At 40.6% G+C, this 23,891-nt stretch overlaps 2 protein-coding genes across 7 annotated transcripts in view; one reads left to right on the top strand and one right to left on the bottom strand.

The window, feature by feature from the left end:
• Nucleotides 1–3,503, bottom strand: part of pex16 (peroxisomal biogenesis factor 16) — a 30,636-nt gene extending 27,133 nt beyond the window's left edge. For 2 of the 4 annotated variants that reach the window (XR_009767289.1, XR_009767292.1), the window contains exons 1-2: nt 3,130–3,503; nt 2,985–3,020 (exon numbers count right to left, since the gene is read on the bottom strand). Coding sequence is in view for 2 of the 4 variants with exons in the window: in XM_061665187.1 (XP_061521171.1) it covers nt 2,985–3,020; nt 3,130–3,262 (169 nt within the window). In the remaining 2 variants the exon portion in view is untranslated. The remainder of the gene's footprint in view (nt 1–2,984; nt 3,021–3,129) is intronic. The other 2 variants (XM_061665187.1, XM_061665203.1) reach the window with 1 other exon arrangement.
• The window catches only part of cars1 (cysteinyl-tRNA synthetase 1), a 35,733-nt gene continuing 15,311 nt past the window's right edge, over nt 3,470–23,891 (top strand). The window contains exons 1-16 of one of the 3 annotated variants that reach the window (XM_061665156.1): nt 3,470–3,570; nt 5,105–5,332; nt 10,273–10,364; nt 11,561–11,649; nt 11,730–11,826; nt 14,766–14,864; nt 15,015–15,164; nt 16,900–17,040; nt 17,282–17,370; nt 17,464–17,585; nt 17,781–17,893; nt 17,994–18,122; nt 18,228–18,357; nt 22,209–22,312; nt 22,423–22,520; nt 22,992–23,181. In XM_061665156.1, the coding sequence (XP_061521140.1) occupies nt 3,549–3,570; nt 5,105–5,332; nt 10,273–10,364; nt 11,561–11,649; nt 11,730–11,826; nt 14,766–14,864; nt 15,015–15,164; nt 16,900–17,040; nt 17,282–17,370; nt 17,464–17,585; nt 17,781–17,893; nt 17,994–18,122; nt 18,228–18,357; nt 22,209–22,312; nt 22,423–22,520; nt 22,992–23,181 (1,893 nt within the window). In that variant the 5' untranslated portion in view covers nt 3,470–3,548. Of the gene's footprint in view, nt 3,571–5,104; nt 5,333–7,899; nt 7,995–10,272; nt 10,365–11,560; nt 11,650–11,729; nt 11,827–14,765; nt 14,865–15,014; nt 15,165–16,899; nt 17,041–17,281; nt 17,371–17,463; nt 17,586–17,780; nt 17,894–17,993; nt 18,123–18,227; nt 18,358–22,208; nt 22,313–22,422; nt 22,521–22,991; nt 23,182–23,891 lie in introns of those variants that run through there. The other 2 variants (XM_061665167.1, XM_061665176.1) reach the window with 2 other exon arrangements.

The following is a 23,891-nucleotide window of genomic DNA, read 5'->3' as shown; positions in this document are numbered from 1 at the left end:
AAGAGCTGGATGAAGTGGCTGGGGACAGGGAAGTCTGGGCGTCCCTGCTAAAGCTACTGCCCCCGCGACCCGACCTCAGATAAGCAGTAGAAAATGGATGAATGGATGGATGTTCAAATGCATACTGTCATTTAAATGGCAAAATGAAATACAGTTGCATTCTGTGTATGCCCTGGCTTCTTGTACTTTTTCTCTACGTGTCAAATATCCACACTGCCATGATGCTGCGACACAGAACTATTTTTTTTTTTTTTACTTTGCGAATTAAAGGTGATTGTAGCCTCAACTGTTTGTGAAATATATTTACATTACATAACGTTAAAAAAATTGTAATTACATCAATGAGAGTTTGACCCCTTACAATCCATTGCATCAGTCTACCCATTTCTTTTGGTTTCCTTCTGACTATGTTTCACTTTCATGTTTAGTCATATTGGTTGAAAGCAGGAAACTTGGGTTTCCTGACAGTCAATTTATACTTCTTTTATAGTATGCCTAGTGCAGTTACAGTAAGGACCATTTTGATATTCTGTACATATACTGTACATAATTTCAATGACAAAACACAGTACAATTAAATGGTATTCTGTATGTACTGTATGTGCATATTGAAACCTCAAAAGGAGTTCCAAGAATGACCTCCAATTATCTGTATGAAGTGAAACTCCAAGATAAAGCTAAAGTGTTGCAATATGGAAATGTGTGATTCAGTGTTTATTGTCGTTGAACCATATAACAGCTTGTATGGACCTCCTGTGCCAACAGGTCTGGGATAAGAGAGAGGAAAAAAACATAAAATTATTTAAATAGGCACTTCAACAAATTTGAAAATTTTATTATGTTTTTGCAAAGTCCAATCTTCTTCTTTTCCTTTCGGCTTGTGCTGTTTGGGGTCGCCACAGCTTGTCATCCCATCTCGTTCATCTTCCTCTCTAACACCAAGTGCCCTCGTGTCTTCCCTCACTGCGACTATCAACCTTCTCTTGGATCTTCCTAAGTCTGGTTTTTGTGGATAAAGATTTATCCACAAAAACAAACATGATGTTATGCCTAACTACACACAAGTGTGGCTCAGGGATTTTTATACTGTGCCAACCCTGATAATGGAAACGTAACCTCATTTATCTGTAAAACTATATGACACCCAGTTCAGATTTTCACAGTGACCATGAGCACACCCGCCTCACTCGCTTTCTCCGGGTACTCCATGTTCCTTCACGTTCAAAAACATGCATGTGAGGTTAATTGAAAACTTAATTGTCCTTAGGTGTTAAAGTGAGTGTGAATGGTTGCTTGTCTGTTTGTCTACATGTGCCCTGTGATTAGCTGGCAACCTGTCTAGGACATACTCTGCCTCTTGCCCAAAGTTAGCTGGGACAGGCTCCAGCACACCCAAGACCCTAATGAGGGTAAGTGGTACTGAAAATGGATGGATGTAATTGCCTAAGTGTAGTCGACCTTTTTTCCCCCATGCAACATTGCATTATGTTCTCTCTTGACTTGGTGTCAATTCGATTTTATGTTCACCTTTAGGTTCACAGTATAGTATAGTGTATAATAAAGTGGTTATAAAGTAGATGTATTTGACATAGTATATATATTATTTGCATTCCAGCTTGCTGTAGTTTTTTTTTTCGTGAAAAGTAACATTTTCAAGATGCCTTGCTGTATTTTTTTATTTTTATTTTTTTACCTACCGCCTCCCTGCCACATCACTTCGACACAACACATTAGATCATTGTATAAAATTGTGCATTAAAGGCAATTTGTTTTCAACAAATCTCTAACCTACATAGCCTTTCCATCCATTGCATCATTCTCATTTTTTTCTGTTTCCTTTTGACTTGCTTTCATTTTCATTCTTACTCATTCAGGATGGAAATTCTATTTAATGTTCAGATATGCAAGTATGTTTCAGTTACTCTTACTTTCATTTAATAATTTACTGAGTGATTACAAAATGGCCAGCTATTTGAACACTATTACAAACCAGTAATACAGTCCCCTCCAAAGGTATTGGAACGACAAGGTCAATTCCTTTGTTTTTGTTGTATACTGAAGACATTTGGGTTTCAGATGAAAACATGAATATGAGACAAAAGTTTAGAATTTCAGACTAATCGGGAGAAACCTCATCATGTAACAAGACAATGACCCAAAACACACTGCTAACTCAACAAAGGACTTCATCAGGGGGAAAAAGTGGAAGGTCTGACCAAGTCAATCACCGGAGCTTAACCAAATAGAGCATGCATTTTACCTCCTGAAAAGGAGACTGAATGGAGAAACCACCACAAACAAACAAGAACTAAAAGAGGCTGCAGTAAAGACCTGGAAAAGCATTTCAAATGAAGAATGCAACAGTCTGGTGAAGACTTTTATTTCTTTAAAATCACCCAACTGGCCAGCACGCAATCATTTGGCAGGCTTGTTAACAACACTATTCTCTGTGGAGTGTCAAATTTATATGACATTTAATTTCCCTTTACAGGGACTTTATTATATATTATTTGTTTAACTTAATCAAGGAATTTACCTTCTATTGGGAGGGATTTAACCCAATAAAATAAAGAAATTAAACAAATATATGAAAAATAAAGAGGCAGAGCAGAGCAAAAGATTCCGACCAACTGTCAAATAATTATATATAATGTTAATGATATGCATTTCTGTGCCTACCAAAAACATGCTTAGGGCATTGAATCGATTCAAACTGGTCTGTTCTGGTTGTCTTAGAAAACATTTTGCCTTTTATTGGAGCAGGCTTCATCAGTAAGTTTTTTCCGCCTTGTAGTTCACATCCCCTTAAAATAGCTATCTAGTAACTTTAACATTAGTCAATTAATTAAGCATTCATTTCCCCAGTGAGAAATCAACAAAAAGTGAATCAAATGTCAATTTCTAAATCAGGTATACACTCAACCAAAGACGGAGGACGCTCAATATATAGATTTATCTTTTTGTCAAATGTAACTTTTTCTTACCAAGTTCAGATAGTTCATGGGAATCTGCAAATCTTCCTGCCAAAAAAACACAAACAAAAAAATTGCGTTTGATGGTGATGGTTTTCTCGAACTAACTGCAATTTTTTTGTGTGAAGCATAGTTATTATTAGTGGAAGTCACTCACCTGCGATTAGGTAGGAGATGGTCCGGACTGTGCTCTCTACCTGTGCTGTTGCAGTTGGGTTTTTTCTTACATACTCTGTGTACCGCTCATAACCCCGAATCACTTTATCTATGTGCTCTTTAAAGCGAGACATTTTAATCAAAATCGACACTCTACATCAAAATGTTGTTGTAAACACCGGTATTTATCTTAATGTTTTTGTAAACACCAGTATTTGAAAATGTTGTAGTTACTGAAACACAAGTAAACAGAATATACATTCGCCTGTGGGACACATTTCCGGAGAAACAGTCCTACCCCGATTGTAGTCCCGCTGCTCATGTGCATTGACGCACATTAGTTCCTAGCATGGGTATTTAAGACCCGGTCTCTCTTCTTCCTGACACGTTATTGTTGCATCAGCATCCAACAGCGTAGCCATGTCGACCACAAGTGAACAAGGTACTTGTATTACTCTATCTCCTTGTAAGCCTCTTTCTAAAATGCCTGTTTAACTGTCACTGCTACTCATAACAGTCCGTAGTTTACGTGCAAAATGTGGACCTTCTTAGCTAATGTGTCAGTAGTGATACGCTAAACGAGCCATTTAGTAGCTGTTGTTTATTATATATTATTTTATTTTATTTCATTATGGTCCTTTTCAATTAGTGCTATATGATGTTAAGAAATGAAAACTTTTCTCTGAAACGTGTTTTTTTTGGGGGGAGGGGGGGGTGACGATCGGAAGTTATGACTATATTTGCTGTAACCAATCAGCTGTTTAACCATGAATGTAACACGAAAGGAATTAATGAGATCCTCGCCTATAATCATGCAAGATTGTGATAGTGTAAACTTTAATAAATCCTGCTGAAATTAATTTTAAAATCTTAACTATTTATTATTATGCTGCCAGCAGTTTTCCAAGACATGTTGTGCGTAAGGTACTGCGAGTCAGTAAATTAGAGTTTCCGTAACAATTAAGTAATCCAGCTGTTTTCTGTGCTCGATTTAAAACTTCAAATTGAAATTAAAATTATTAATAGTTATGGTCCCAGTTACTAGTGTGTTTTAGCTAAAATTGACTAAAATGTAACTGGATTTTCTATATGAAGTGTAGGGAAAACTTATTTTTAATTTAAAAAAAAAGGCGGGGGGCGGGGCTACCATCTTACATCTCGGTTATTTCGGTTTCGTTTTGAGTTTGCCTCATTTTCATTCCTAGTCATTGGTGCATTCCCACAGGAAACCGTTCACTTTCACTCTTTGTGTGCAAGGTGGATTAAAAATAAATAAATAAAATTCACCATGCTATTTTTACAAGGATCCAAATGGTTGCCAAGCTTTCATTGGTTTGTGTCTTTTGATTTCAATTAATGGTTTATTTTCAATGGTTTATGCTCCATCATATACATTTCCTGTATTATGCCCTCATTTTCTGTGGATAATGATGTTTCTTTGGAATGCAAGACCAAGATGTTGGTCTAATTTTTTTTATATAACAAAAACCTGGCATTTCAACAGGTGTGTAGACTTTTTATAGCAACTGTACAATAATGGTCTAAAACGGTATGAAAGCTTTCAACAGTTTATACGCATATCCTGATATTACCTCTGCAAGTGTCTATAATTGTGATCCATGATTGTCCATTACATTCTGTAGTGCCTTCTGTCATCATCTAAATGACGGGGGGGGGGGGAATACACTTAGCAACAATAATGCATGCCATGATATCAAAGATGAAATCTAAATACAGTATTTGACAAACTGGATAACTCAATGCTGAAAGGGTTTAATGAGCTTTCTTCGAATTTCTTTCATTTCCCCTGTCCTTATTTTTTTTCCTGACTGCTTAATAAAGTCTAACTACAGTATCTATCAAATCTATCTCTGCTTGCAGCTTTCCAGGGGAAACTTATAGGGGTGTTACTGGTTGTTTCAGGCTGGCGCAGCCTACTTTTATCTGCAACTATTTGCTTTCTTTCTATTTTACAGCCTTTGAGTATGGCTTCTTGCTCCAAATAAAAGAGGAAGCTGCACTGGCAGCGGCACTGAATGACTACATAACCACTCGCAGCTACCTGGCTGGTTTCAGCCCTTCACAGGCTGACCAGAAAGCGTTTAAGCTTCTCCACAGGCCCCCAGACCCACAACATGTCCACGCTCTGCGTTGGTACAGACACATAACATCCCTCCAGCAGGACCTGAACCCAGACAGCAGCAGTGAGTAGAGTGTTGAAGACCTGAGCAGGCTAGTCTTGATGTCTGTGGAACCAACTTGGATGTTGAGGTCCTCCGGCAGGGAAAGTGGATAGTCACCCCCTGCACTAACACTTTCGCTTTCACTGTTAGTCATACACGTGCTTGCATACATTACACGTTACATTCGATGGCTACTGTAAAAAGAACATATTGTAATATTAGTTGTGTTGATATTTAAATAGCTGTTTTTCTTGGTTTATTGGAAACTACTCTACGTTTGCAATCTTTGCATATAAATGCAATTTGAAATTACGGTTGAATAATTTTGACTGCTGTAGACAGACCTAACGCACACCTCAAAAGTGCTTTCGTTTTGACAGAAAAATGTACAATGAAATGGGCAATAAATGAGAGGTACACAATTAATAATAATTTGACATTTTGCAATAACAACATTAAATATTGTTTGTTTGGTAAATCAGTAAGGTTTGTAACGCCATGTAATTTTTTCCCCCTCTTCCAACTGTGATTGGGTGAGGGAAGTGTTCTCTGCTTGCATGCACCCTTAAAAGCTGATGATTTTTATATGATGCATCATACAAGTTTTATCATAGTATTCACCCTGAACCAAGAAACATCATGTTGACAGTCATCATTTTCAGTCTTGAGTTGTTGCCTGGAAGGACACACCCAAGACACATTTAAAAAGTGTTTCAGTTCAGCGTCACTATGCCTAATTGGCCTTCTCCCTGAAATGAGGCTGCTCCAGAGGGAGATGGCAAAGTCTGATTCAAGTCCTGACACAGGCCAGTGTGATGGAAAGACCGACTGAGTGGTCATCGGCCACTGACAGGAGAGAATGTGGGGCAATGTTGGATATGTTGTGCGTCCAGGAGAGCAGGTAGAAAGGCATTAAGGCTAGAAGTTTAGGAGCAGGGTTCAAATTATTTTACTATGGTGTAAATGGGAAGAGAAATGGAGTACGGGAGATTTTAAAGGAAGAGTTAGCTAAGAATGTCTTGGAGGTGAAAAGAGTATCAGATCGAGTGATGAGGCTGAAACTTAAAATTGAGGTTGTTTTATGTATAATGTGATTAGTGCCTATGCCCCACAGGTAGGATGTGACCTAGAGGTGAAAGAGAAATTCTGGAAGGAGCTGGTCTAAGTAGTTCTGAGCAAGCAGGAGAGTACTTGGTGTATCTTCTGGTATGAAAATGGAGAAGGAGACTTGGTTGTGGAACCTCAAACTACAGGGAATCATACAAGGAAAGAGGTTAGCAAAGAAGAAGTGGGACACTGAGAGCACCGAGGAGAAAGGAATCAGAATCATCTTTATTTGCCAAGTATGTCCAAAACACACAAGGAATTTGTCTCCGGTAGTTGGAGCCGCTCTAGTACAACAAACAGTCAATTTACAGAACACTTTGGGGACATAAAGACATTGACAAAAAACAATTGTGCAAAAAGATGCAGAGTCCTCTAGCACTTAGAGCAGTTCGAACGACTAATATTGCAATAGTCCGGTGCAATGACCATTGTGAAAAGGGCGCTGAGACTTCAAGGAGTGTATGCGGTTTAAAGTGACAAGTAGTGCGATCATCTGGGACAATGTCGGTTGTGCAAATGTTACAGATACTCCTCAATCAGTGTGCAAATGGAGCAGATGCTACTCTGGCATGAGTGGCCAGTATATGCAAATAGTGCAGCATGGCGAGACAACTACAGTGAGTGCACAAGTAATAAATAATTGGCCCCACAGAAATGTGACAACGAACTCAAGTCAAAAAATTGCCAGCTTGTTGTAATGGAATTATAGGTTAGGTGTTTAAGAAGTTGATCGCAAGAGGGAAGAAGCTGTTGGAATGTCTACTAGTTCTAGTTAGCGTTGATCGGTAGCGCCTACCTGAGGGAAGGAGCTGGAAGAGCTGGTGACCGGGGTGCAGACGGTCCGAGAGGATTTTGCACGCCCTTGTCTTAGTTCTGGCAGCGTGCAAGTCCTCAATGGTGGGTAGGGGGTTACCGACAATCCTTTCAGCAGTTTTGATTGTCCGTTGCAGTCGGAGCTTGTCCTTTTTTGTAGCAGCACCAAACCAGACTGTGATGGAAGAACACAGGACCGATTCGATGACCGCTGTGTAGAACTGTCTCAGCAGCTCCGGTGGCAGGCCGTGCTTTCTCAGAAGCCGCAGGAAGTACATCCTCTGCTGGGCCTTTTTGAGGACGGAGTTGATGTTGTTCGCCCACTTCAGGTCCTGAGAGATTGTAATTCCCAGGAACTTGAAGGTCTCGACGGTTGACACAAGGCAGCTGGACAACGTGAGGGGCAGCTGTGGCGAAGGATGCCTCCTGAAGTCCACGATCATCTCTACCGTCTTGAGCGTGTTCAGCTCCAGGTTGTGTCGCCCGCACCACAGCTCCAGCCGCTCCGCTTCCTGTCGATATGCAGACTCGTCACCGTCCTTGATGAGGCCGATGACAGTGGTGTCATCTGCAAACTTCAGGAGCTTGACAGTCGGGTTCGCTGAGGTGCAGTCGTTCGTGTAGAGAGAGAAGAGCAGCGGAGAGAGGACACAACCTTGGGGCGCCCCAGTGCTGATGCTGCGTGTGGATGAGGTTGCCTCCCCCAGCCTGACCTGCTGTGTCCTGCCCGTCAGAAAGCTGTAAATCCACTGGCAGATGGCAGGTGAGACGCTGAGCTGGAGAAGCTTGGTTGAAAGGAGTTCAGGGATGATGGTGTTGAACGCTGAGCTGAAGTCCACGAACAGGATCCTCGCGTAGGTCCCTGCACTGTCGAGGTGTTCTAGGATGAAGTGCAGTCCCATGTTGACTGCATCATCCGCAGACCTGTTCGCTTGGTAGGCAAACTGCAGGGGGTCCAGCAGGGGACCTGTGACACTCTTGAGGTGGTCCAGCACGAGACGTTCAAAGGACTTCATGACCACAGATGTCAAAGCGACAGGCCTGTAGTCATTCAGACTAGAGATTGCAGGTTTCTTGGGGACTGGAATGATGGTGGAGCGTTTGAAGCAGGATGGAACTTCGCACATTTCCAAAGATCTGAGTGGAGATGCGACGGTAGAGGTGGCAAGAGGCATATGATGACATGTATGCCAGGTTGGACACTAAAGAAGGAGAAAAATATCTATACAGGTTGGCAAGACAGAGGGATAGAGATGGGAAGAATGTGTAACAGGTTAGGGTAATTAAGGATAGTGATGGAAATGTGTTGACTGGTGCCAGCAGTGTGCTGGATAGATGGAAAGGATACTATGAGGAGCTGATGAATGAGGAAAATCGGAGAGAAAGAGGAGTAGAAGAGGAGAGTGTGGTGGACCAGGAAGTAACAATGATTAATAAGGGGGAAGTTAAAAGGGCACTAAATAATGGAAAGGCAGTTGGTCCTGATAAAATGCCTGTGGAGGTATGGAAGCATCTCAGAGAGGTGGCTATGGAGTTTATGACCAGCTTGTTCAACAGAATTCTAGTGGGTGAGAAGATAACTGAGAATTGGGGGAAAAGTGTGCTGGTGCCCATTTTTAAGAACAAAGGTGATATGCACAGCTGTGGGAACTATAAAGGAATAAAGTTGATGGGCCACACAATGAAGTTATGGGAAAGCTTAGTGGAGAATAGACTCAGGACAGAAGGGAGTATTTGCGAGCAACAGTAGGGTTTCATGCCTATAAAGAGTACCACAGATGCATTATTTGCCTTGAGGATGTTGATGGAAAAGTACAGAGAAGGTCAGAAGGCGCTACATTGTGTCTTTGTAGATCTAGAGAAAGCCTATGACAGAGTACCCAGAGAGGAACTGCGGTACTGCATGTGGAAGTCTGGAGTGGCAGAGAAGTATGTTAGAATAGTACAGGACATGTATGAGGGCAGCAGAACAGTGGTGAGGTGTGCTGTAGGTGTGACAGCCCCTTCTTGTTTGCAGTGGTGATGGATAGGCTGACAGATGAGGTTAGACTGGAGTCCCCGTGGACCATGATGTTCACAGATGAAATTTTGATTTGCAGGAAGTAGGTGGAAGAACAGTTAGAAAGGTGGAGGCATGTACTGGGAAGGAGAGGAATGAAGATTAGACCAAGTAAAACAGAATATGTGCATGAGTGAAAAGGGTGGAATGGGAAGAGTGAGGCTACAGGGAGAAGAGAGAGGGAGGGTGGAGGACTTTAAATATTTGGGGTCAACAGTCCAGAGCAATGGTGCGTGTGGTCAGGAAGTGAAGAAACTGGTCCAAGCAGGTTGGAACGGGTGGAGGTAGGTGTCAGGTGTGTTATGTGACAGAAGAGTCTCTGATAGGATGAAGGGCAAAGTTTATAAAACAGTGGTGAGGCCAGCCATGATGTACGGATTAGAGACAGTGGCACTGAAGAGACAACAGGAAGGAAGAGCTGGAGGTGAAGGAAATAAAGATTGTGAGGTTCTCTCTAGGAGTGACCAGGTTGGATAAAATCAGAAATGAGCTCATCCAAGGGATGGCCAAGGTTAGATGTTTTGGAGACAAAGTTAGAGAGAGCAGAGTTCGATGGTTTGGACACGTCCAGAGGAGAAGGAGTGAGTATATTGGCAGAAGGATGATGAGAATGGAGCTGCAAGGCAAGAGAGCGAGAGGAAGACCAAAGAGAAGGTTGATAGATGTAGTGAGGGAAGACATGAGGGCAGTTGGTGTTAGAGAGGAGGATGCAGGAGATAGGCTTACATGGGAAAGGATGACGCGCTGTGGCGACGCCTAACGGGACAAGCCAAAAGGAAAAGAAGACACACCATGTTCAGTTGGTTACTGTGGTCCAGTATTGTCTTGTATCTCAACAAGGACCCAATTCATTTATAATTTTTGTTTGTAAAAGGTGGACCAAGGAATGACATCAATCATAATCAGCGTTTGCTTGTAATGTATTTGCAGCAAATGAAGTAAAGGTTTGCCCTGTTTAATGCTTTTGGCAATCTGATTTCAGGGAAAGGAAAGAGGGTACAGCCTCAGTGGTCTCCACCATCTGGAACAGCGGTTCCCCAACTTCGACTCTACAACAGTCTCACCAGAGCAAAAGTATGTAAAGTATTGTAGTTTGCTGTCTTTTAAATACTGTACGGGTAATGTTTTAAGTGACATTTTCGCATAGGTCATTTTCACAAAAGAACTGTTGCTACAAAGATTTTAGGACCAAAAGACCTGTTGCAAAGGAGGAAGGTTGACCATGGTTGAGTCCGATCTTGATGTTGTTCATATTGTTTAAATTGAATACTTGGTCAGCCACTACTACTCTTAACCCATTTAATACCAAAAACGTAGTTTTGCGTCTTTTAGAACTTGATCACCTAATCCCAAAGATGTAGTTTTACGTCTTTGATGGTTTTTGTGCAGGCAGTCTTCAGAAGGGGGCTGACGTCACTCCTCCCCATAGGATTAGGCCTGAGAGCAATTTTAATCCCCATTAAAAACGGACACTAGATGGCAGCTGTGCATCATACAATTTACAATTTTGGTATTACCGATGTTCTACCGCAAATTACTAAAAAATTGAAAAAGGGAGAAACAAGCTTTTTTATTTTTGTTTGAAAGATGGAACTCTAATCTTTATTTTGGTGGGTGCCATGTTTATATAGCCATAGAACACAATATTCTGTGTGCCTTCAAAGATCGGGCAAAAGCCTCTAAAATGGCTGGTACTGAGGGGGGTTCTTTTTTGGAAAATGGCTGGAATTAAATGAATTAAGAAAGCCATCAAAATTGAACTCTCCTAAATCAGATAAAATGACTGAAAATCTGCAAACTGTCACAGTTGCAGTTTCATCAATGGTAGTGTTGCTAATGCTAGTCAATAATTTTGAAAACACAGAGCTTCCTTTTCACTTCATGCCAAGTTATGCTGTGTATTTATTTAATAACTGTTTTCAAGAGGTATGTTAAAAGATTATGAAAAGTGTGCTGCATCTTCATACTTTACATATATACTAAGCATTTCACAGGCATGTTCTGAAGATGTGGAAATTTTGACTTTGGAATTCTGCGCTTTCCCCTTTTTAAACTCCCATTTACTGTATCTTTGTGTATGTTCATGTCTGCAACATGCACTGCGTTTTATGCATTACTGGTGTGTTTAGTGTCAACATTGTCAAAGTAGGCAATGTTCAAACCTTATATCTACACATACTAATGCCCCTTAAAAAAATTGAGGGACATCAGATAAGTTTTCAACAGAACATGTAATCAACTATTAACTTTCTTCTTTTGAAATATTTTAGGAGCTATTTGTTCCTCAGAATGGAAACAAGGTCACATGGTACAGCTGTGGGCCAACAGTGTATGACGCCTCTCACATGGGGCATGCCAGGTAAACTGGATGCAGTGAAAAGCATTCCACAAACTCATCTTTCCTTCATACTGACTTTCTGATTCCTGATGTCTTTCCAGGTCATACATCTCATTTGATATTCTGAGAAGGATATTGAAGGACTACTTCAAATATGACGTCTATTACTGCATGAACATCACAGACATAGATGACAAAGTAAGAACAAACCAGAAAGTATGACTTTCAAAATAGATTTGATTTAAGTGAAATAACTTATTTTGGACTGTTTATGTTTGCGTTTTTCACATCATCATGCATGCCTCTGCCATCTCAAGAAGTGCAACTTCTAATTACCTTTATAAAACAAAATGATGTGCATTTTTGTGTTTATTTTTTAATCAAAGCTACAGTGAGGCGGTGTCTCTTAGCACAGATCCTCCTCACCAACCCATCCATCCAATCAAATTGTAAATTTTGAGTGAGGTCCTTTTCAAAAGCAACTACGCAGATGAAAAAGAGTTTCCACATCGCTGTGGAAGCTCCTAAAGTTAAGGCAAGTTTCCTTGCGCTGAAAAACTGTCGACATATACAGTAGCATGGAGTGCACTTTTGACCGTGCAAAGTATCTTAGCTATTGCCCATTTTCCATCAACCAACCAACTGATGCATTTCCTATTTTGCTCTTCAGAAGAGAAAGCTGGCATGTTTTGGGGCACCTGTTAAGGTCTTGGTTCCTCATGGCATGAAATATGTCACTTTTTCTTCAGCCACGACTCACATTGCCGGCTCACATCACTGGCTCACCGCCTTGCTTGCTATTGGTGGCTCTCGGCATATTGAGAAACTGTTGTGGCATTAACGAAGGTGACGTAATAGCTGCCTCACCTTCACAGTCTCTAATAAAGAAATTAACAATGATCCCAAAGGCAATGCTAAGAAAATTAATGTCGCTATTCTTTAAAAAACTGAACTTGATCATTTGAAAAATTAACTTGATTGTAAACGCTTCATGCCCCAAGAGACTTTATACACAATCAACACACGAAAGTAAAAATAAAAACATCAATTTTAACATTCAAACATAAAGAGAAAAAATAATATACTCTTATGGGCAGAATGTACAAAGTCCAACACAAAATTGAGAAAAGAGTTCATTATTTGATTTCAGGAGGTATTTGGATGATTGCTGTTATACATATTTCGAGTTCAAGAAGACATTCCCCGGCATATGCCACGATGAGCTGGGGATGTGAGCCGGAAGTGACCGCGAGCAGCCAAGACCTTATGCCAGTGCCACAAAATGCGCTAGCCCTTACTGCTTCAGAATGAAACTAGGCAGTCACGTGGGAGCTGCGTGAGTGCGTGAGGTGCGTTCAGGGACACTGCATAAATGGGAGTGAATGTGTTCTTTTGTAATACAGTACATAATTGTAAAAATAGATTACTAGGAACATTATTATTTGCATCAAAATGCTTTAGTTAAAACACTATGGTCACACTATGATGATATGGAATTCCTTCGTTTTTCACGGTTAATGGGGACCAGAACCCCCCGCGAAAGGTGAAATAATGCGAAGTAGGATTTCCGCCCTCCCCCCGAGGAATTTTCGTGGATGTGTATGTGGGTACCAGAATGTTTAAAGTATGTAAACAGTATTTATACTTTACATATATGAGACAAAGATTACAACAGTACACATTTACTTAAATCTTTAATTATAAAACCTTATAAAGTAATTAAAATGTATTATACAGTAATTAACATTCATCAGCACCTTCTTCAGCCTCTTCTTTTCCCTGCAATCCACAATGCAGCTTCCATTTTCCCAATTCTCTTATTACGCATAGTTGCCACACATTTCGCATCTTTATTGAAGGTTATTGAAGCAGTTTTGCGGATGTTTGCTTCTTTCTTGATGTACCGCAGTGTAGATTCATTCATGCCACTGATGCAAAACTTCTGCCCTCTTTGATCAAATCTAAAAGTTTCACTTTTTCACTGATGGTCATCATCTTCTTCTTCCTCTTGGGCGTCCCGGAGGAAGCTTTCGCAGCGGCGCCGTTGTAAGGGCTTGCTTAACTAATCAATTAAATCATTGTATGAGTGCCCGTACAGTACAGGCATGTACAAAGCCTCCGAGTCAACTTATCTCTTTGTTTGGTATGCAGGGAAACCTTCTCTCGCACGCATCAACATGAAACAACGCGTCTTTCCGCAATATGGCTGTATGTTTTGTTTTTTTTATGAATATTTTGGAAAAAGCCGTGAAGCGTGAAGTGGTGAGGGAACACTGTATACTGTAAGACTAGATACATTGTTTTTCTTAATATAGTCAGCCAGCACTGCTAGGAATGCAAAGTTTTTAGTCCTTTCACCGTCATTCCTGTTATATTGTGTTGTGTTTTTGTGTGCAGATTAATGACTACAATCCTGTTTTTGTTTTATTTCCTTATTTAAAAAAATAAAAACTCAAGCTGCATGTTTTTGAGATTGTAAGGTGAAAGCTGCAGCTGGCTACTAGTGTGGACTGAATGGGTGGCAGCAATGGGAAAATGAAATGTCAGTATTTAGAGGGGGGAAGCACAAGCATCTTTGTGGGCAGGCACGGCCCACTAGAGTCCACCCATGGCGACGGGTCTGGAGCCTCCAGGAGTTAGAGCTTCAATGTGTCATGTCTCACTGGTGGTTACGCACACGTTCACGGGTTATGCACTGTCATAAGTCATTACCAAAGAATCCGCGTAGGTAAAAGGCGCACAAGCCAGGCGCTTTAAAAAAAAAATAATAATAATAATAAAGGCAAACAGGAGAATGTGTGGCTGCACGAGGCAGCATGGCTTGGAGGATTTGCAGTGTGGGTCCAATTTTCTTTTATATTGCTATTCTTACACAGCAGCTTTTCTTGTTCCTGACACATTATGGCATCCTCAAGTTTATGTTGAAATTGAAGAATATTAACCAACACTTTGTTGTCATATTCCTTGTGATAAACTGTTGACCAGAGTTCTTATTAGTGCCATGTTTAATACCACTTGAAAAGCCTTTTTTTTTTTTTTTTCCACTGAGGGAAATTAAGTGACTATGATTGTAATTATACTGCCTGTATCAATCATTCTGTCAGAGAAATTGACTTGTACATTTTTGTCTCTGTCAGATAATTAAAAGGGCACGTCAGAACTATCTGCTAGACCAGTACAAGGAAAAAAAAACACAAGCTGCTCAAATACTGAAGGATGTGCTGACTGCCCGAGTGGTGAGATGTTACAAAATTCAACTTTCTATTTATCAGCCTTAAGTTTGTGTGACCAAAAAAGTGCAGGTTACACTAAAACTTTAACTGTGGAGATTTGAAAATGTGTAGTAGTGGTTGTATGATTTGAAATTACTGACTTGTTATCCTCAGCCCTTTCAGGCCCGTTTGACCTCTACTACAGACCCAGATAAGAAACAGATGCTAGAAAGACTTGATGCCGCCATCACCGGCACTCTGCAGCCTCTGCAGGCAGCGTTGGAGAGTAAAGCTGCAGATGATGTGGTGGAACCTCTGGCCCAGGTAAGACTTCACCTTAATTATAACCACTAATGTATTTCCTTCACAAGGAAACAACTTTGTTTTACTTACCTTTTTACATTTAATCTTAGTAAAACTGTGTATTGTTGAGTAAAAAAATAAATTTCTTACCAGCCCCGACTCCTACTTGTTAACTTGGGAAGGTCCTCAGTGATTTGCAGGTGCGCTTTCTGAGTCAGCAAATACCATCAGTGGCCCCCGCCGCCGGGTCGCATTCAGCCTCAAATCAGGCAGGAGGATGTCAGAGGAGACCGATTCACAGTCAGGCTTATTGTTGGAACTTGGTGATAAGATAACCTTAGAACTGAGGAGTCCTTTACGCCCTATGAAATAGCTCTGTCAAAAATAAACACTTGAAGCGGCAGATGGTCTGATCACAATTGCAATGTATTAGTAGAAAGCAAAGAGGTTACCTAAGTGCAGACGTCCAAGTCTCCCCCCCCTTGGACAGTGAAACAAAAACGACACGAACAGAAGAAGAAAAGAAAAAAAGACTCATTCGAGCTAAATCCTTCAGTATTTATACCTTTTCAAAATGGGTCTACCCCCCTCTGCTTGTGTAATGTTGGCTTCACAACATTCACTAAAAGTCTGGCATGTTACATGCTTTAAGATGCTTTATACATGCTTTATTCCTATTCACAAAGTCCCAGAAACATACCTTACAGTATGTTTCAAGGAAAATGCATACAAAGTACGAAACGCCACAGAGTTTTGAGGGTCAAGGTATGCGTACATAATGCTTGACAAGAAGACAGACATTCCCAGACATGTGCAAAGGGAGGTGGAAGGTGGGGCATCCAAGCACCCTCCACCCCGTTGACGATCAGCTTTAAGGAGCATACAATCAGGTTTATGGGGCATCTAACGGCGACTGTGTATCGATCTCACCCACACCCCACCCCGTCGACAGATTGGTTTGGGGAGCATACACTACTCCTGTGCCCCCCAGGCATCAGCGCAGGTTTCCATGCCACTGCACTTTTCCCAACACATTATCAGCAAGCAGTCACAAGTAGCCACAGTGGGGCAAATGGTCTTGCATGTCTCCAACTATAAGGAGCAAAGAAGAGGGATAAATGTCCCCCAAATACCTATACAGCTGCGATTGGCTGGCGACCAGTTGAGGGTGTACCCCACCTCTCGGCCATAAGTCAGCGAAGATAGGCTCAAACATGCCCGCGACCATAGTGAAGATATGTGTTGTGGAAAATGACTGGATGAATACCTATATAGTATCTTCTCAACTGCTGTAAAGCTGAGGGTAGAGGGAAAATATTTGCTGGATGGAGGAAGAATAGTTACAAACAAACCGTAAGGTCTCTCTTACAAAAGGCCCTTCTCACACTGTAATCACCTCTTCAAATCCCCTATTCTCTCAACTCCTCCTCATTTATGATCACAAAGCGAAGAGGGAGTTCAGCTGTTGGATCCTTCCCTAATCTGTATGGAGAAAGACTCATCTGTTTTCAAAAATTTAGTGCCCCCCCCCCCCCACGTCATTGCATGGATGGCACAGTCATAAATGTCTATGAATGGATAATATAAAAAAAACATGGGGATAAGATACTAGGTTAAGAATTGATAAACTTAACACAAGTTAAAATATGTCAAATTACACAAGTCTTTATCATTTAATGTAATAGATTTGAATGTCGTTTCAGTATTTTAGTGACTGTTGACATGAAGATACAGTATTAAAACATCTTTCCTCTAGGCATTACTGTCAAATGCCAAAGACATGCTCTCTGACTGGCTGGATGGTCTGTATGGAAGTGAAGTCACAGACAACTCAATCTTCTCAGTTCTGCCTACATTTTGGGAGGGGGAGTACCATAAAGATATGGACGCCTTGAACGTAAGTAGCAGGGACGGTTTTATATGAAAGCTAACGTTGGTCACAAACCACTCAGTTAGTGTCTGTCCTGTTGTCTACCCAAGAAAAATGTACTTCTTGTATTGAATTAATACTCTGTATTAAATATATAAAATATTGGAAAGAAAAAAATGGCATTGCTTAATATAAGTTGGTTATAAACTGTAAAGTGTATTTTTTTCTTTTTGTAGTACTTTGCTAAAATGATCTTTCTGTTCTCCAGGTTCTTCCTCCTGATGTCCTGACTCGTGTCAGTGAATATGTGCCAGAAATCGTAGAGTTTGTGAAGAAGATTGTCGCAAATGGCTATGGGTAAAGAAGAGTGTGCCAATATTACTGCTTATAACACTAATAAAACCTTTCGAATTTCAGTATAAATGGTAATGGGGAAAATGTTGTTTACAGGTATGAATCGAATGGCTCTGTTTACTTTAACACTGCAAAGTTTGATGCCAGTCCACAGCACTCGTACGCCAAACTAGTGCCAGAAGCAGTTGGAGATCAGAAGGCTTTACAAGAGGGAGAAGGTACGTGATTATATTTTTGGGAAGATTACAGTGGTGAATTTTACATGACTTACCATAAAATGGCTTGTTTACATATTTTTGGGAGACCATGGTCAATCCTAAAATGCCCAGTCTCAAAAGCTAGATGTGTATAACCCCACCAGTTGAGGTATAATTTGGAGCTCTATCATCTATTTAGTTTCATCTGTTTTCTAGGTGACCTGAGCATTTCTGTTGACAGATTAAGTGAGAAAAAATCGCCCAATGACTTTGCCTTGTGGAAAGCGTCCAAGCATGGAGAGCCTTCATGGGACTCTCCATGGGGAAAGGTGAGAATTGTTTCCGTTTCCCTTCCTAATTGAGAGACTTTTACATGCATACAATTGATTGAAGACTATAAAGGCTTTGGTCTTTTGAATGTTTTAATAGGGAAGGCCTGGCTGGCATATTGAGTGCTCGGCCATGGCTGGCTCCATCCTTGGGGAGTCTATGGACATTCACGGTGGGGGTTTTGATCTCAGATTCCCCCATCATGACAATGAGCTGGCTCAGTCTGAGGTACAAAAGTGAAAACTTTCTATCATTAACATTAAAGCTAGTGTGAAACGGGGTTAGCTGCTAATATAATCAAATAAATTCATTTTGTGTTTTTATTCTTCCTAGGCTTTCTTTGAGAATGATTACTGGGTCCGTTACTTCTTGCACACTGGTCATCTGACAATTGCAGGATGCAAGATGTCGAAATCGCTGAAGAATTTCATTACCATTAAGGAAGCCTTGGCAAATAATACAGGTATGGGTTCTAGTTCGCCTTTTCTCTCATGGATTTTACTTGAAGTGAGTACAATTAACCCTCTGGTGCATAGCGTTCCTTTGGTCCTGTAGTCCACTGGATTGGACATGTCTGTAACTTTATGAAAAATCATATTTTTGGAGGGGAAAAGGAAATGTTGAATACTAAGGCTTTCATAATTCATGCTTCAGAGGGTTAAGTCAACAATGACAATTTATTTTAGTAGTGGTGGACTAAGCAGCAGACAAAACTTTTACGGCGAACTGACTTGAGTAAAATGTGTTGAAACCAATTTTACTTGATTTGAGTCTGTTAAACTGGAATGACCGATTTTGTATTTGTGGACCGAATGTGTTTTACTGTTGTAAACACCAATGTCACCAAGATAAAACTTGCATCCTGGGCTATGTTAGCGGCAACCCTAATATGAGAAGCTATTTGACACATTTATGGGATATGTACTGTACAGTTTGTTTTTTTGTCGTTGATGTTTTTTGTTATTTAATTTTTATTTTGGAACTAATGTACAGTTTATGAACCATTTTCACTATTAATCTGCCCTTTCTGACATCCACTGTTTACACGCGCTACAGAATACCTAAATATTACGTTAAATGAATTGAAACCAAATGTTTAAAAAGACCTTAATCTGACCCTTTTAGAATTTTAAAAAATTTGATTAACTCACCCACACAATTCTATCGCATGTATACACTTCCTCTGGTTTCCTCCCATATTCCAAAAACATGCATGGGAGGTTAATTCATCCATACATCCATTTTCTGAGCCGCTTCTCCTCACTAGGGTCGTGGGCGTGCTGGAGCCTATCCCAGCTGTCATCGGGGAGGAGGCGGGGTACACCCTGAACTGGTTGCCAGCCAATCGCAGGGCACATAGAAACAAACAACCATTCGCACTCACAGTCATGCCTACGGGCAATTTAGAGTCTCCAATTAATTTATTTTTTTGGGATGTGGGAGGAAACCGGAGTGCCCGGAGAAAATCCACGCAGGCACGGGGAGAACATGCAAACTCCACACAGGCGGGGATTGAACCCGGGTCCTCAGAACTGTGAGGCTGACGCTCTAACCAGTCGTTCACCGTGCCGCCGGGAGGTTAATTGAATATTTTAAATTGTGTGAATGTGAGTGCGAATGGTTTTGTTTATACTGTATGTGCCTTGCGATTTGCTGGCGACCAGCTCAGGGTGTGGTCTGCTGATCGCCTAGCGTCAGTTGGGATAGGCTCCAGCATACCCGTGACCCTTGTGAAGATAAGCGGTATGGGAAAGGAATGGATGTATACAGAGCTGGCTTTCTGCACATGGTCCAGTCTAAGGTGGAAAGATAGCAAACACAAATTTTGCATTAATTCCCAACAGAAAACGAAGTCGATGGGGGCGCATTGAGACCAACAGTGAAATAAATACATGCTACATCATCTGAAAGAAGTCCGTATTTTAAAGTATATAGATAGGAAAACAACAGTGAAGTGTCCCTTTTAAAGTGTAGTGACTGAGCAAATCCAAATCAAACCGGTATTTTAACACAAAAATTGCATTTTTCTATTTATTTAAATTTGAATTCAAATAGACTTGAAATAATACTGCTGTATTTTGTTAGTCCATGACATTTAAAACCGGTAAAGGTTTGCTATAAAAGTAATGAATCTTATAGAGTGAGTGCAAGATCGTCCAAGAAGAACATTGGCGTATCTGGTAAATCTTAATTTTGAAAGAATGGACATCAACAATATGTAATTGACGAATGAATTTAAAGTAATGTCCTTAACAGTAATTACATTATATTTGTGTGTGTGTGTAAACATACTGATTGTAAACCTACAGTATACATGGAGATAGGCAGTTTGTTAGCTTGTGAAACAACCTTTAATAGCAAGTCTATGTTCAAAATTGAACTGCGTGTTACAAACTGTTACAAAATATTTATGGGGGCAAATTACCGTAAGTTCTCACTTATAATGTTATATATCAATATCCAATAGTGCGCATTATACATGGGTATGGGGGGGGGGGGGGGGGGGGGACTTTCACATTTTATAAATGTATGCCGCCATCTAGAGGTTATAAAAAAAGCTGTACACTTTCATTCCAATATGCCAGCGCCATCTAGAGGTTATGAAAAAGGTGTAGCCTACACTTTCATTCCAATATGTCAGGGGTAGGCGGCACGGTGGATGACTGGTTAGAGCGTCAGCCTCACAGTTCTGAAGACCCGGGTTCAATCCCCGTCCCCGCCTGTGTGGAGTTTGCATGTTCTCCCCGTGTCTGCGTGTGTTTTCTCCGGGCACTCCGGTTTCCTCCCACATCCCAAAAACATGCATGAATTGGAGACTCTAAATTGCCCGTAGGCATGACTGTGAGTGCGAATGGTTGTTTGTTCCTATGTGCCCTGCGATTGGCTGGCAACCAGTTCAGGGTGTACCCCGCCTCCTGCCCGATGACAGCTGGGATAGGCTCCAGCACCCCCGCGACCCTAGTGAGGAGAAGCGGCTCAGAAAATGGATGGATGGATGTCAGGGGTACATATGACTGCATAGATGTACAGTTGTGCTCATAAGTTTACATCCCTAGACAGAATTTGTGAAATATATATATATTTTTTAATATGACTGAACAACAACCAGCATTAATTTGTTTATGGTTATGTTTTGTTTAGTGATAAAGGTTTTCTGAAATGCTTGACTGTTTAATTTTAATTCCATTAACATAAAATTAAATGTGTTTCGCCTGGTCCTTCATGTTTTCTTTAAAGAATTGTTCTCTTAAAAATTCTGCCTGGGTAATCAAACATGCAGTATGAGCACAACTGTTTGTTTTCTCGTTTACTAAATAAAAGTAGGGCTGTGAATTTCAAAATAAGAGCAATTAAATAAGTATTACGTGTTCAAATAAAGTGCTTAACTTCAGAATAATTCTTAAAAAAAACTAACAAAATACAGATAATACTTCGTTTTGATCATATGGGTAGAAGCAAAATCATGCATTTTAAAACTACATTATACATGGGTAGAAGGGTTTTCCAGAAGTTTGAGGTCAACTTTGGGGGTGCGTATTATACATGGAACCCTGGATGGAGAGGTACAAAAGACTACTTAAGTCTGTTTTTGGTAGCTAGAGGGACACGAGAAGGAATTGAGAGGATGAGTAGCATCCATACAGATAGACTTGGCTCTTTTAAGCACCTGGATGCCTTGAGGTGAACCACTGGAGGATGTGTGTAGGCTGGACAGTGCTCCATTCTTTCTTACTTGTTAAATTTTATTTGAAAGGAAATCTAAAATCCAGCCCACAAGACCGCATCCAGGCCAAAATAATTTGTCAGTTTGTCAGCTTATAACATGGGGCTGAATTGTGTTAAAGGCTTAAGAAAAGTCAACAAATAGAAGCCTGACATTATTCTACTACCTTCAAGATGCTTATATAACCAATTAAGTAAGCTTGCTGTGGCATCTTGTATGCCTCTATTGACTCTTTAAACAAATTAGGTAAACACCACTGGTCGAAAAATAATTCAATGTGATGGGATTGCTTTTTTGGCAACTGGCACCACAACAGACCCATGAGGATGGTACCCTCTTCAGAGAGACATGTTAAAAATAGAACCAACCTACTCAGCACAGCTTTTTAATAGGCAACCACTAATACAGTCTGTGCCAAGGCTTATTCTCTGTTTACACTTGTCTCAATGTACGTGTCTTTTATTATCTTAAGAGATTAAAAAAAGAAATTTTCACCTTACAAGTGTCTGTGAGATGTTGAGAATATTCAAGAAAAATAATTCAGACTGAATCGAAAATGGTCTAACTACTCTTCCTGGTTGTTATTGCAGCCCGCCAGCTCCGTTTGGCTTTCTTGATGCATTCGTGGAAAGATACCTTGGATTACTCTCCCAACACTATGGAGTTAGTTGTCCAATACGAGAAGTTCCTGAATGTATGTGATACAGGCAAAATTGATCTCTCGCACGCAAACATTTGTTTATTGTATATAATAGTAAAAATAATATTTTATAATTTGTAGTTCTCTTCCCTTTTGTGCAACAGGAGTTCTTCTTGAATGTGAAGGACATTCTGCGTGCAACTACTGACATCACCGGGCAGTTTGAAAAGTGGGAAGCAGCAGAGGTGGCGCTTAATGAAAGGTAGGAGAGAAGAATGGTGATGTTGCATGTTGAAGCTGATAAGAATAGTTACTAAAAAATTCACCAAAACTTGGTTCGTTCTTGTCTGATCCACCCCTCCACAAAGTTGGGAGGTTATGAAATAAATTTGCTGTCAAACAAACTTAAATGAAAAGCAGAACCTTCTTGGTGTAGTGTTACTTTTTTGCTATAATGTATTAATGTGTGTATAAAGTACTGTATAGGCAGCACAGTGTCCTAGTCAGCACATTACAGTTCTGAGGTCTGTCTTTTGAATCTCGATCTGGTGTTCTCCAGGTACTCCAACTTTGTTGCTTTGTTGTTGTTACTTTTAGGTCATTTTCATCATTTCCAGGACTTTCCCATACTCTAGAACTCAATGTTGTAGGCGTGTTCATCCAAATCCATGGCGCCACCCCTGCACAGTTGCAAATAATTAAAAGCTGTTTTTGTATTGTCTGTGTTCTCTAGTTTTTTGGACAGAAAGTCAGCCATCCACGAGGCTCTGTGTGACAACATTGATACACGCACAGTCCTGGAGGAGATGAGGCAGCTGATTAGTCAGAGCAACAGCTACATCGCTAGCAAGAAAAGTGCCAAGCTAAGACCCAACCGCATGCTAATGCAAAGTATCGCCATATATCTCACCAATATGCTGCAGGTGAGCTGATGCCCTAGTAAGAATATGCAATGACCACAATTAATTTTGGTTTTTTTTCTGGCTGAGTCGATATGGAGTCAGTTATTCAATAAATGGACTTAATTTGCTGTAAGATCATGAAAGGGATCGCCAGCAGTACCTCTCGTGACCACTAGTCAGATAAAATAACTGTTATTACCCAGTATACGATCTTTATCGTGAAAAGCGGCACTGCGTTGCTTCATTTGTTGTAACCAGGTCAGAGCAAAGACAAAACATTGATAAATCACTTATTTCTAAAGGGTTGCTACAGTATGTAATTTGAGTTGGTTATCTGACGTTAGAAGTTCAAATCTTTGTTTCACAAAACAAAGAGCACAGTCCACGGATTTTGTCAGGTTTCATTTTTTATTCTACCAGAATGTAATCAATGACTAAGGCAAGTAGCAAGGGATGCACCAATTTGTACTTAATTTGGTAAATAGCAAAGTTTGACTCACGGTTTGAAGCAGCGGCCAAGGATGCTGTTCGCTATGGGGATGAAGTTTGACCTGAGTGGCGACTGGAATGAAGAAGAAAGTTCAGCTTTGCCAATTTTCTGGGACCAATTGTCCCGAGGTCTGGCTGGCTAGGCGGGTCACACCGCCGTGCCTCTGTTTGAGAGCAAGCGGTTGCTTTGCTGAAATATCTCATCACGTGGGTAGCCAGTGGTTGGACCCAAAAATGCAGTG

This window comes from Phycodurus eques, chromosome 2 (genome assembly GCF_024500275.1).
Source record: "Phycodurus eques isolate BA_2022a chromosome 2, UOR_Pequ_1.1, whole genome shotgun sequence".
Taxonomy (NCBI): Eukaryota; Metazoa; Chordata; class Actinopteri; order Syngnathiformes; family Syngnathidae; genus Phycodurus; species Phycodurus eques.
This window is presented reverse-complemented; position numbering and strand designations above follow the sequence as displayed.